Source organism: Hyla sarda, chromosome 10, assembly GCF_029499605.1.
Source record: "Hyla sarda isolate aHylSar1 chromosome 10, aHylSar1.hap1, whole genome shotgun sequence".
NCBI lineage: Eukaryota > Metazoa > Chordata > Amphibia > Anura > Hylidae > Hyla > Hyla sarda.
This window is the reverse complement of record NC_079198.1, coordinates 11,929,339-11,941,061: the sequence shown is the minus strand read 5'-3', so window position 1 is coordinate 11,941,061 and position 11,723 is coordinate 11,929,339. Positions and strand designations below refer to the sequence as shown.

The window sequence follows — 11,723 nt, the reverse complement described above, 5'->3', positions numbered from 1 at the left end:
CTGACTGCATAGTAGGTGGCATGGTACTGAAGTTCTGTTACTTTGTAGGTAGCATGGTATTAAAGGGTTACTTGGTATAAGTCATGGTACTGACATTCTACTTGGAAAGCGACATGGTAATGAATAGAGTTGAGCGCGAATATTCGAAATCCGAATTTTTACCGCGAATATCGCCACTTCACGATTTTGTGAATATTTAGAATATAGTGATATATATTCGTAATGACGAATATTATGTTTTTAATGCTAATTTATGTGAATATTTATGCAAATATTTATGCGAATATCAGCACATCCTGACTGGACACTGATCCCTCCCTTATTTTAGGAGAAAGATATAATCGCGTATGTGCACTATGCAAATTTCATTACGAACGTTCGCATGAAAAAAAATTAAGGGAACGAACATAGCGAATATGTGAATTTCGCGAACATAGGACGAATATTTGTCCATATATACGCGAAATATCGCAAATTCGAATATGGCCCCTGCCGCTCATCACTAGTAATGAAGTGCTACTTACTTGGTAAGGGGTGGTTAGGTACTGAAGTTTCACCTGGGGATTTAATAGGCGCAATAGGAATATTTTAATTTACCTAGAGGAATACTTTAATTTACTTAGGTGACTTAAAATATTCCTATTACGCCTATTAAATCCCGAGGTGAAACTTTAGTACCTAAACACCCCTTAGCAATGATCAACCCAGCCCCCCTGTTGCACAATTTTCCTGCTTGTTGCAGAAGTTCCTTGTGTCTGTTTTCCCTTCCATAACTCTGTCTCTGTCTTGGGACACATAAAGGGGTACTCCACTGGAAAACATTTTATCAAAATCAACTGGTGCCATGAAGTTAAACAGATTTGTAAATTACTTCTATTTAAAAGTCTTAATCCTTCCAGCACTTATCAGCTGCTATCTGCTCCACAGGAAGTTCTTTTCTTTTTTCTTTTCCTTTCTGTCTGACCACAGTGCTCTCTGCTGACACCTCTGTCCATATCAGGAACTGTCCAGAGCAGCATAGGTTTGCTATTTGGATTTGCTCCTACTCTGGACAGTTCCTGACATGGACAGAGGTGTCAGCAGAGAGCACTGTGGTCAGACAGAAAGGAAATTAAAAAAAGAAAAGAACTTCCTCTAGAACTTACAGCAGCTGAAAAGTACTGGAAGGGTTAATATTTTTAAATAGAAGTAACTTACAACTCTGTTTAACTTTATGGCACCAGTTGATTAAAAACAATAATAATAATGTTTTCCCGTACCCCTTTAACATACACATGCACATAGGATATCTACCGTACCAACTCTACTATTTGATAATATGAATGTTTCGGAACATTCTGGGCAGTGTAGTACTGGACACAACTTTTAAGAGACAACTTTTCATTGTAATCTTTTTTCTATAGTATTTGTCTATATATTATTTATATTGTTCATTGGACAGTATATTGTGTTATTAGACATTATGGTGCAATATAGATATGTAGCAGAGCTGAATGCATCAGTTAAGTCTGGAAGAACCCTCCGAAGCACCGTGATAACTTTGTGTTGTCTGTGCACACATTCAGCTCTGCTACAGCCGAAAATAAATGTCTTTTTTTTCTACCTTAAAATGATCTATACTAAGCCTAAACTTGTCCTGTTACAGACTACATGAGAATGGAAAATTCCACTTTTTTCCCATCCTCACCCAACCCTTTGGCACTGCAGTTGGAGGAGGGAGAAGAAGAGTATGCCCCCATGGAAGACATGCCCTCAGAGCTGGAGACCACACTCCGGTACCTCTCCATTATCATTTACAGCATATCATTCCTACTGGGAACCACAGGCAATGGCTTGGTGATCTGGATTGCTGGATTTAGGATGAAGAGGACGGTGAACACTGTTTGGTTTTTGAACCTTGCCATTGCCGATTTCATCTTCACCTTCTTCTTACCGTTGAGTATCGCCTACACGGCCCTTGGATTCCATTGGCCCTTTGGGACCTTACTATGTAAACTTAATAGCACCGTGGCTTTCTTGAACTTATTTGCCAGTGTCTTCCTCTTGACTATTATCAGCGCTGACCGTTGCGTCTCCATCGTAAGACCCGTATGGGCACAAAACCATAGGACCACCAGGCTAGCCAGTGCCATAGCACTAGCCATTTGGCTGGGCGCCTTTTGCCTCTGCTCCCCATACTTGGCCTTTAGGGATACCATAAGAGATCCCGAAACCAATGTGACCCATTGCTATAACAATTATGCCTTTTCCAATGACTTCGATGACTTGGAGGTGGTGGCCCTCAGATCCATGAGGCACCAGGTGATGATCTCTGTCCGTTTTCTGTTCGGGTTCTTGCTCCCTTTCGGGCTGATCTTGGTTTTTTATTCCTTAATGGCCCTTAAGTTGAGGAGGAGTCAACTCTCTTGGTCCAGTCGACCATTCAAGGTGATGGCCACTGTGGTAGCTGCTTTCTTCCTTTGTTGGTTCCCTTACCACATCCTTTCAGTCTTGGAAGTCGTCATGCACCACTGGGACAACAAAGGGTTGAAATCAGCAGTTCTTATAGGAAGTCCTCTAGCAACGAGCCTGGCGTTCTTCAACAGCTGCCTGAATCCTTTCTTATACGTCTTCTTGGGGAGGGACTTCAAGGAGTCCTTGCGTAGGTCCATCCTTTTGGCCTTTGAAAGCGCATTTAGTGAAGAACATGGCAAAAATAACTATAGCCAAGGGAAGTCGCGATCGGTGTCCGACCAAGAGTCTCAGTTTACCTGACTGAGCCTGGACTCTGTGCCTTGAGTTTACGGTCGGAAGGAATTATAAATTTCTTGACTTATCTCCATATTTCCCTGGTCCGATTAGATCTAGGGATCACAACAGGGTTCATACCAGGCTAGGGTTGCCACCTGGCCATATTTCTCCAACCAATCCTCTAACTCCCAGAATGTTGCATCATATACTATACCAATGTTTCCCAACCAGAGTGCCTCCAGCTGTTGCAAAACTACAACTCCCAGCATGCCCGGACAGCCGTTGGCTGTCCGGGCATGTTGGGAGTTGTAGTTTTGCAACAGCTGGAGGCAACCCTGAATGGAAAACATTGACCTATACTATATACTACTATATAGTCCAACATGCTGGGAGTTGTTGTTTTGCAACAGCTGGAGGCACCCCTGGTTGGAAAACACTGACCTATACTATACACTACTATGTAGTCCAATATGCTGGGAGTTTGTAGTTTTGCAACAGCTGGAGGCACCCCTGGTTGGCAAACACTGACCTATACTATATACTACTATATAGTCCAACATGCTGGGAGTTGTAGTTTTGCAACAGCTGGAGGCACCCCTGGTTGGAAAACATTGACCTATACTATATACTACTAAATAGTTCAACATGCTGGGAGTTTGTAGTTTTGCAACAGCTGGAGGCACCCCTGGATGGAAAACAATGACCTATACTATATACTACTATATAGTCCAACATGATGGGAGTTTGTAGTTTTGCAACAGCTGGAGGCACCCCTGGTTGGGAAACACTGACCTATACTATATACTACTATATAGTCCAACATGCTGGGAGTTGTGGTTTTCGTTTGGGGCAGCTGATGAGCCACAGGCTGTATCAGGGCATGCTGGGAGTTGTAGTTAGTAACTAACTGAAACTCCTGAATTTAATTAAAAAAAAAAGCGATCAAAAAGTCACATCAAAACAAAAATGGTCTTGTTCAAAACTACAGATCACGGCGCAAAAAAGTGACCCTCATAAGGAAAAATAAAAAAGTTATAGGGGTCAGAATAGGACAAAATTTCCCCCACGTATGTGTATCCTGTGATGTCACGCATATATAATTAATTATGCAAATTAATTAATGGAAAAAGGGGAACATGGGGGGGGGGGATAATGGCACAAGGGGATTAAGTATTGGATTAGTATAAAAGTAAGCACACGCCATTATGAAAATAAGTAATGTTATTACTTATTTTGTCAGCGGATACCCGTCGCGTAAGTTTTGCGCAAATTTACGTGCGAGGGGTATCCGGTGACATACTTTCACCCTGTAGGGGTACTGTCGGGAAAAAGGTTGAGACAGGGATCAAGTCCTAAAATAAAGAAGTGCGGGAACTCACCCAAGATTTTCCACTCAAGAGCTGATCCTGCTAATGGGAACAGTGCTCCTGCTTTGGAAAAAGTGCAGGAACTCCGTTCCCATGCGTTCCTGCAGGACTTGAGCTCTAGGTTGAGAACCACTGGTGTAGACGCATGTTAAAGAAGTTACTATGGGGACGGGGAGTTTTCCTATTGGTCATGTCCCGGAGGATCATCACAGCAAGTAAATATGAGAAGCAATTACTGTAATTGAAAAAGGAAAATAACAAAGACTTTAATATAAATATAAATCTTCTTCTTGCTGTGCAGACAGTTGCTGATTTTTGAATAAAGGAAATTATACTGTGGTGTCCAAGTCAACTGACCGTGTCGAGTTTGTGTCTAAGACAAATATATATATAGTCACTGTGTACATACATTACATTACTTATCCTGTACTGATCCTGAGATATATCCTATATTATACTCCAGTGCTGTACTCACTATTCTGCTGGTGAGGTCACTGTGTACATACATTACATTACTTATCCTGTACTGATCCTGAGATATATCCTATATTATACTCCAGAGCTGTACTCACTATTCTGCTGGTGGGGTCACTGTGTACATACATTACATTACTTATCCTGTACTGATCCTGAGATATATCCTATATTATACTCCAGAGTTGTACTCACTATTCTGCTGGTGGGGTCACTGTGTACATACATTACATTACTTATCCTGTACTGATCCTGAGATATATCCTATATTATACTCCAGAGTTGTACTCACTATTCTGCTGGTGGGGTCACTGTGTACATACATTACATTACTTATCCTGTACTGATCCTGAGTTATATCCTGTATTATACTCCAGAGCTGTACTCACTATTCTGCTGGTGAGGTCACTGTGTACATACATTACATTACTTATCCTGTACTGATCCTGAGTTATATCCTGTATTATACTCCAGAGCTGTACTCACTATTCTGCTGGTGAGGTCACTGTGTACATACATTACATTACTTATCCTGTACTGATCCTGAGTTATATCCTGTATTATACTCCAGAGCTGTACTCACTATTCTGCTGGTGGGGTCACTGTGTATATACATTACATTACTTATCCTGTACTGATCCTGAGTTATATCCTGTATTATACTCCAGAGCTGTACTCACTATTCTGCTGGTGAGATCACTGTGTACATACATTGCATTACTTATCCTGTACTGATCCTGAGTTATATCCTGTATTATACTCCAGAGCTGTACTCACTATTCTGCTGGTGGGGTCACTGTGTACATACATTACATTACTTATCCTGTACTGATCCTGAGTTATATCCTGTATTATACTCCAGAGCTGTACTCACTATTCTGCTGGTGAGGTCACTGTGTACATACATTACATTACTTATCCTGTACTGGTCCTGAGTTATATCCTGTATTATACTCCAGAGCTGTACTCACTATTCTGCTGGTGAGATCACTGTGTACATACATTACATTACTTATCCTGTACTGATCCTGAGTTATATCCTGTATTATACTCCAGAGCTGTACTCACTATTCTGCTGGTGGGGTCACTGTGTACATACATTACATTACTTATCCTGTACTGATCCTGAGTTATATCCTGTATTATACTCCAGAGCTGTACTCACTATTCTGCTGGTGAGGTCACTGTGTACATACATTACATTACTTATCCTGTACTGATCCTGAGTTATATCCTGTATTATACCCCAGAGCTGTACTCACGATTCTGCTGGTGAGGTCACTGTGTACATACATTACATTACTTATCCTGTACTGATCCTGAGTTATATCCTGTATTATACTCCAGAGCTGTACTCACTATTCTGCTGGTGGGGTCACTGTGTACATACATTACATTACTTATCCTGTACTGATCCTGAGTTATATCCTGTATTATACTCCAGAGCTGTACTCACTATTCTGCTGGTGAGATCACTGTGTACATACATTACATTACTTATTGTGTACTGATCCTGAGTTATATCCTGTATTATACTCCAGAGCTGTACTCACTATTCTGCTGGTGGGGTCACTGTGTACATACATTACATTACTTATCCTGTACTGATCCTGAGTTATATCCTGTATTATACTCCAGAGCTGTACTCACTATTCTGCTGGTGAGGTCACTGTGTACATACATTACATTACTTATCCTGTACTGATCCTGAGTTATATCCTGTATTATACTCCAGAGGTGTACTCACTATTCTGCTGGTGAGATCACTGTGTACATACATTACATTACTTATCCTGTACTGATCCTGAGTTATATCCTGTATTATACTCCAGAGCTGTACTCACTATTCTGCTGGTGGGGTCACTGTGTACATACATTACATTACTTATCCTGTACTGATCCTGAGTTATATCCTGTATTATACCCCAGAGCTGTACTCACGATTCTGCTGGTGAGGTCACTGTGTACATACATTACATTACTTATCCTGTACTGATCCTGAGTTATATCCTGTATTATACTCCAGAGCTGTACTCACTATTCTGCTGGTGGGGTCACTGTGTACATACATTACATTACTTATCCTGTACTGATCCTGAGTTATATCCTGTATTATACTCCAGAGCTGACACAAACATGAAGTGTCTTTCCAGACGAGCATCTCCAAGTGTTTGGAAACGCGATTCATTCCCTTTCATGCATCGGTGATGAGTTAAGGTTTGACCCAGTAGATAAAGTTCGATCCGAGAAGCATTTATCCATGAACGAGGTCAAGGACATGTTTCCCTCCAACTAAATTTAAAACTAAAGATTATCCAATTATAGGGAGCTCTTGAGGACTGTACATTTTGTTTTGTAATTAATTTACAAATCTGTAGAACTTTCTGGCACTAGTTGATTTATAAAAAAAATCTACTGGTGCCACCGGAGTACCCCTTTAAGTAGTAAACGTTAAACAAACCAGAATATGTTTTATAAATTAGATTTTTCATAGTTGCCCCTTTTTGCTTTGCCCACTCTTCGTATTCTATCAGCTTCATGGCGTAGTCACCTGGAATGAAGGAGTCCTTAGAGGGTCCGAGCAATAGTTGGTTTTAGTTTGCTGTAATTGTGGAGGTCATGTATCCAGGCTATGTTAGAAAAGAACCCCTTTAAAGGGGTACTCCGGCCCTAAGACATCTTATCCCTTATCCAAAGCATAGGGGATAAGATGTCTGATCGCGGGGGTCCCGCCGCGTCACCCCCCGCCCCCGCTATGCAAGTCTATGGGAGGGGGCGTGACGGCCGTCACGCCCCCTCCCATAGACTTGCATAGCGGGGGCGGGGCGTTACGTCACACGGGGGTGGAGTCGTGACATCAAAATATTCCGGCCCCGTGGTCGGCACCCGGCAGTTTCTGAGCTGGCAGCGCGGCGTGCAGCTCAAAGAGGTGGGTGTCGAATGCAAGATCACGGGGGTCCCCAGCGGTCGGGACCCCCGCGGTCAGACATCTTATCCCCTATCCTTTGAATAGGGGATAAGATGTCTTAGGGACGGAGTACCCCTTTAATATAGATTGAAGTCAACCCTTCCAGCCTGTTACATAGTATAGGGAGAGGTATAAGCAGTACAGAGAAGTCATCATGAGTGTATAGGGAGATGTATTAGCAGTGGAGAGGGAAGTGCTTCTGGGTGCATAGGGAGAGGTATTAGCAGTAGAGAAGGAAGTGCTCATGTGTGCATAGGGAGAGGTATTAGCAGTAGAGAGGGAAGTGCTCATGGGTGTATAGGGAGAGGTATTAGCAGTAGAGAAGGAAGTGCTCATGGGTGTATAGGGAGAGGTATTAGCAGTAGAGAAGGAAGTGTTCATGGGTGTATAGGGAGAGGTATTAGCAGTAGAGAAGGAAGTGTTCATGGGTGTATAGGGAGAGGTATTAGCAGTAGAGAAGGAAGTGCTCATGTGTGTATAAGGAGAGGTATTAGCAGTAGAGAGGGAAGTGCTCATGGGTGTATAGGAAGAGGTATTAGCAGTAGAGAGAGGGTAGTGCTCATGGGTCTATAGGAAAAGACATCAGCAGTAGAGAGGAAAGTACTCATGGGTGTATAGGGAGAGGTATTAGCAGTAGACAGGAAAGTGATCATGCCGCTGTACAGAGCATTGGTGAGACCTCACTTGGAGTATTGTGCGCAGTACTGGAGACTGTCTCTACAGAAGGATATAAATACATTGGAGAGAATACAGGGAAGATAAAACTTACCAGGAAAAGATAAAGGACCTTAAAAGGAGTACTGGAGTTAAAAACATTTTTTTTAAATCAACTGGTGCCAGAAAGTTAAACAGATTTGTAAATTACTTCTATTTAAAAATCTTAATCCTTCCAGTACTTATCAGCTGCTGAATACTACAGAGTAAGTTGTGTAATTATTTCCAGTCTGACCACAATGCTCTCTGCTGACACCTCTGTCCATGTCAGGAACTATCCAGAGCAGGAGCAAATCCCTATAGCAAACCTCTCCTGCTTTGGACAGTTCCTGACAAAGACAGAGGTGTCAGCAGACAGCAGTGTGGTCAGACTGGAAAGAACTACACAACTTCCTCTGCAGTATACAGCAACTGATAAGTACTGGAAGGATTAGGATTTTTAAATATGATATAATAGAAACTTTTATATACATAAAGGGAATCAATTGGAGAAGAGGGTATATAACAGAAGAGAAAGGGGCAAAGGTTTCTGCAGTTTCTGAGAGAGTAGTGGATGCATGGAATAGCCTTCCCGCAGAAGTGGTAGCTGCAAATACAGTGAAAGAGTTTAAAGAAGAAGTCCCATGCCCGACAGTGCAGAAAAACTTATCCTCAAGGGGATAAGGGGATAAGTTTTAGATTGTGGGGGGGTTGGGCGCTGTCTTTCATATAAGATAGGGATAGGTATAAGGCTATCCTTCATATAAGATGGAGATAGACAAAAGGCTATCCTTCATATAAGATAGGGATAGGTATAAGGCTATCCTTCATATAAGATAGAGATAGACATAAGGCTATCTTTCATATAAGATAGAGGTAGACATAAGGCTATCCTTCATATAAGATAGAGATAGACAAAAGGCTATCCTTCATATAAGATAGACATAAGGTTATCCTTCATATAAGATAGAGATAGGCATAAGGCTATCCCACATATAAGATATTGATAGGTATAAGACTATCCTTCATATAAAATAGGGATAGGCATAAGGTTATCCTTCATATAAGACAGAGGTAGACATAAGGCTATCCTTCATATAAGATAGGGATAGGCATAAGGCTATCCTTTATATAAGATAGAGATAGACATAAGGCTATCCTTCATATAAGATAGGGATAGGTATAAGGCTATCCTTTATATAAGATAGAGATAAGCATAAGGCTATCCTTCATATAAGATAGAGATAGACATAAGGCTATCCTTTATAAAAGATAGAGATAGGCATAAGGCTATCCTTCATATAAGATAGAGATAGACATAAGGCTATCCTTCACATAAGATAGGGATATGCACAAGGCTATCCTTTATATAAGATAGAGATAGACATAAGGCTATCCTTCATATACGATAGAGATAGACATAAGGCTACCCTTCATATAAGATAGAGATAGGCATAAGGCTATCCTTCATATAAGATAGGGCCAGGGACAATTCATAATATTCAGAATATTCCAATATATATAAAATGCTTGGAAGGGGATTTCCATTAGAAAGTAAATTTTTGCGGTGTCAGGCTTCTAGTGAAATGTTTATGTAACGTTTGGGTGTCTAAATAAAAAAAAACACAGTCACCTCGCCCTATTCCCACGGTGACTCTGGTACTCCGGATCCTGGCCGCACGGTACAGTGATACCAGCCGCTTGCATTGTCCGGGTGACTTTGAAGTGAAGGAACAGGGAGCTGCTGATTCTGAAAGGACAAGACAAGATCCACCGGAGATTTCTGCAGAAGCCAAGCAGAACCGGCTACAGGAACTAAACACTGGTGGATTATTCCTGATCAGCAGTTTTGTTGTTTTCTATTATGCCTTAGTTCCCGGATTTAACTTAAAGGGGTACTTCACTGGAAAACTTTTTATTTAAATCAACTGGTGCCAGAAAGTTAAACATATTTGTAAATTATTTCTATTAAAAAATCTTAATCCTTACAGTACTTATCAGCTGCTATTTGCTCCACAGGAAGTTATTTTCTTTTTGAATTTCCTTTCTGTCTGACCACAGTGCTCTCTGCTGACACCTCTTTCCATATCAGGAACTGTCCAGAGCAGGAGCAAATCCCCATAGCAAACCTCTCCTGCTCTGGACAATTCCTGACATGGATAGAGGTGTCAGCAGAGAGCACTGTGGTCAGACAGAAAGGAAATTCAAAAAGAAAAGAACTCCTTACGTCACACCCCCTCAAAGCAAGTCTATGGGGGGGGGGGCATGACGCCATCACGCCCCCTTCCAGAGGCTTGCATTGAGGGGGCAGGGCATGTCGTCATGAGGGGGTGGGGCTATGAAGTCACGAGCTCCCGGCTCCAGTGTTCAGAACAGTTTGTTCCAAACGCTGAGCAGCGGAGTACTACTTTAAAAGGGAATTTGTCTGCTTTAATGGGTGGAGCAATTACTGGGTGGGAGAGAGATCCACAGGGAAGCAGGGGACTGTAGTTTAAATCACAGAAAAGCATGGAAGGGAGCCTAGCTGTGCAGCAATGGGTGGGGTGGTTGATGTGTGGGAGGGAGAAAAGTGCCCTCACACTTACACATAAGGGATCCTAGGACTTGTAGTTGGAGGGAGGGAACTCCAACAGGAAATAGCCTTTTCACAAAGAGAAAGCAGCAACATTATGTTGAACTCACAACAAAACAAGTATAGTAGCAGCAGTATACAGATAGAGCTGGAGGGGGAGGTATATAACTACTATATATCCTGATCCCATGGACATAGCAGCAGTAGTATACAGATAGGGGGAGATTTATCAAAACCTTTCCAGAGGAAAAGTTGCTAAGTTGCCCATAGCAACCAATCAGATTTGCAGGGGCCTTTTCAAAAATGAAAGTAGTGATCTGATTGGTTGTTAGGGGCAACTCAGCAACTTTTCCTCTGGACAGGTTTTGATAAATCTCCTCCATAGGGTTGGAGGGGAGATGCATAACTACTATAAATCCTGATCATATAGAAATAGCAGCAGCATACAGATCTGGGAGGGGAGGGGTCTGGTAGGTGATGACAGACCTTTTACACACTTTAAGCCAAGTAGCCCTTTGGGGAGGGGAGGGGGTCAGACTGGTGATCACATGATCAAGTTACGCTCATAAAACGCATAGATGCAGCTGTGCTGGAATAGAAAAGATTGTGCTGTATGACTATTATTGGTGAGTGTGCATGACATGGGCAAAAGAGAAAACCGAAGTGCTTCTTTTATGGGGTAAAAAAATTAAAGGCATATTCCAGTGGAAAACTTTTTTTTTTTTTTTAAATCAACTGGTGCCAGAAAGTTAAACAGATTTGTAAATTATATGTAGTATATAATCACTGGCGCAGGGATGGTTCCCTTTTAGGCAGCCAAGATACAACAATGAGGGTCCTGGCTGGGGCCCAAATAAAAGGAATAAGCTCAAGGATAAATTATGTTTGTGTATCGGCGCACATAAAAGGAACACACATA

At 41.7% G+C, this 11,723-nt stretch overlaps 1 protein-coding gene across 1 annotated transcript in view; it reads left to right on the top strand.

The window, feature by feature from the left end:
* Positions 1-2,754, top strand: part of LOC130293927 (chemerin-like receptor 1) — a 10,472-nt gene extending 7,718 nt beyond the window's left edge. The window contains exon 2 of the mRNA XM_056543220.1: positions 1,646-2,754. Within this exon, the coding sequence (XP_056399195.1) occupies positions 1,651-2,754 (1,104 nt within the window). The 5' untranslated portion in view covers positions 1,646-1,650. The remainder of the gene's footprint in view (positions 1-1,645) is intronic.
* Positions 2,755-11,723: the final 8,969 nt, after the last annotated feature.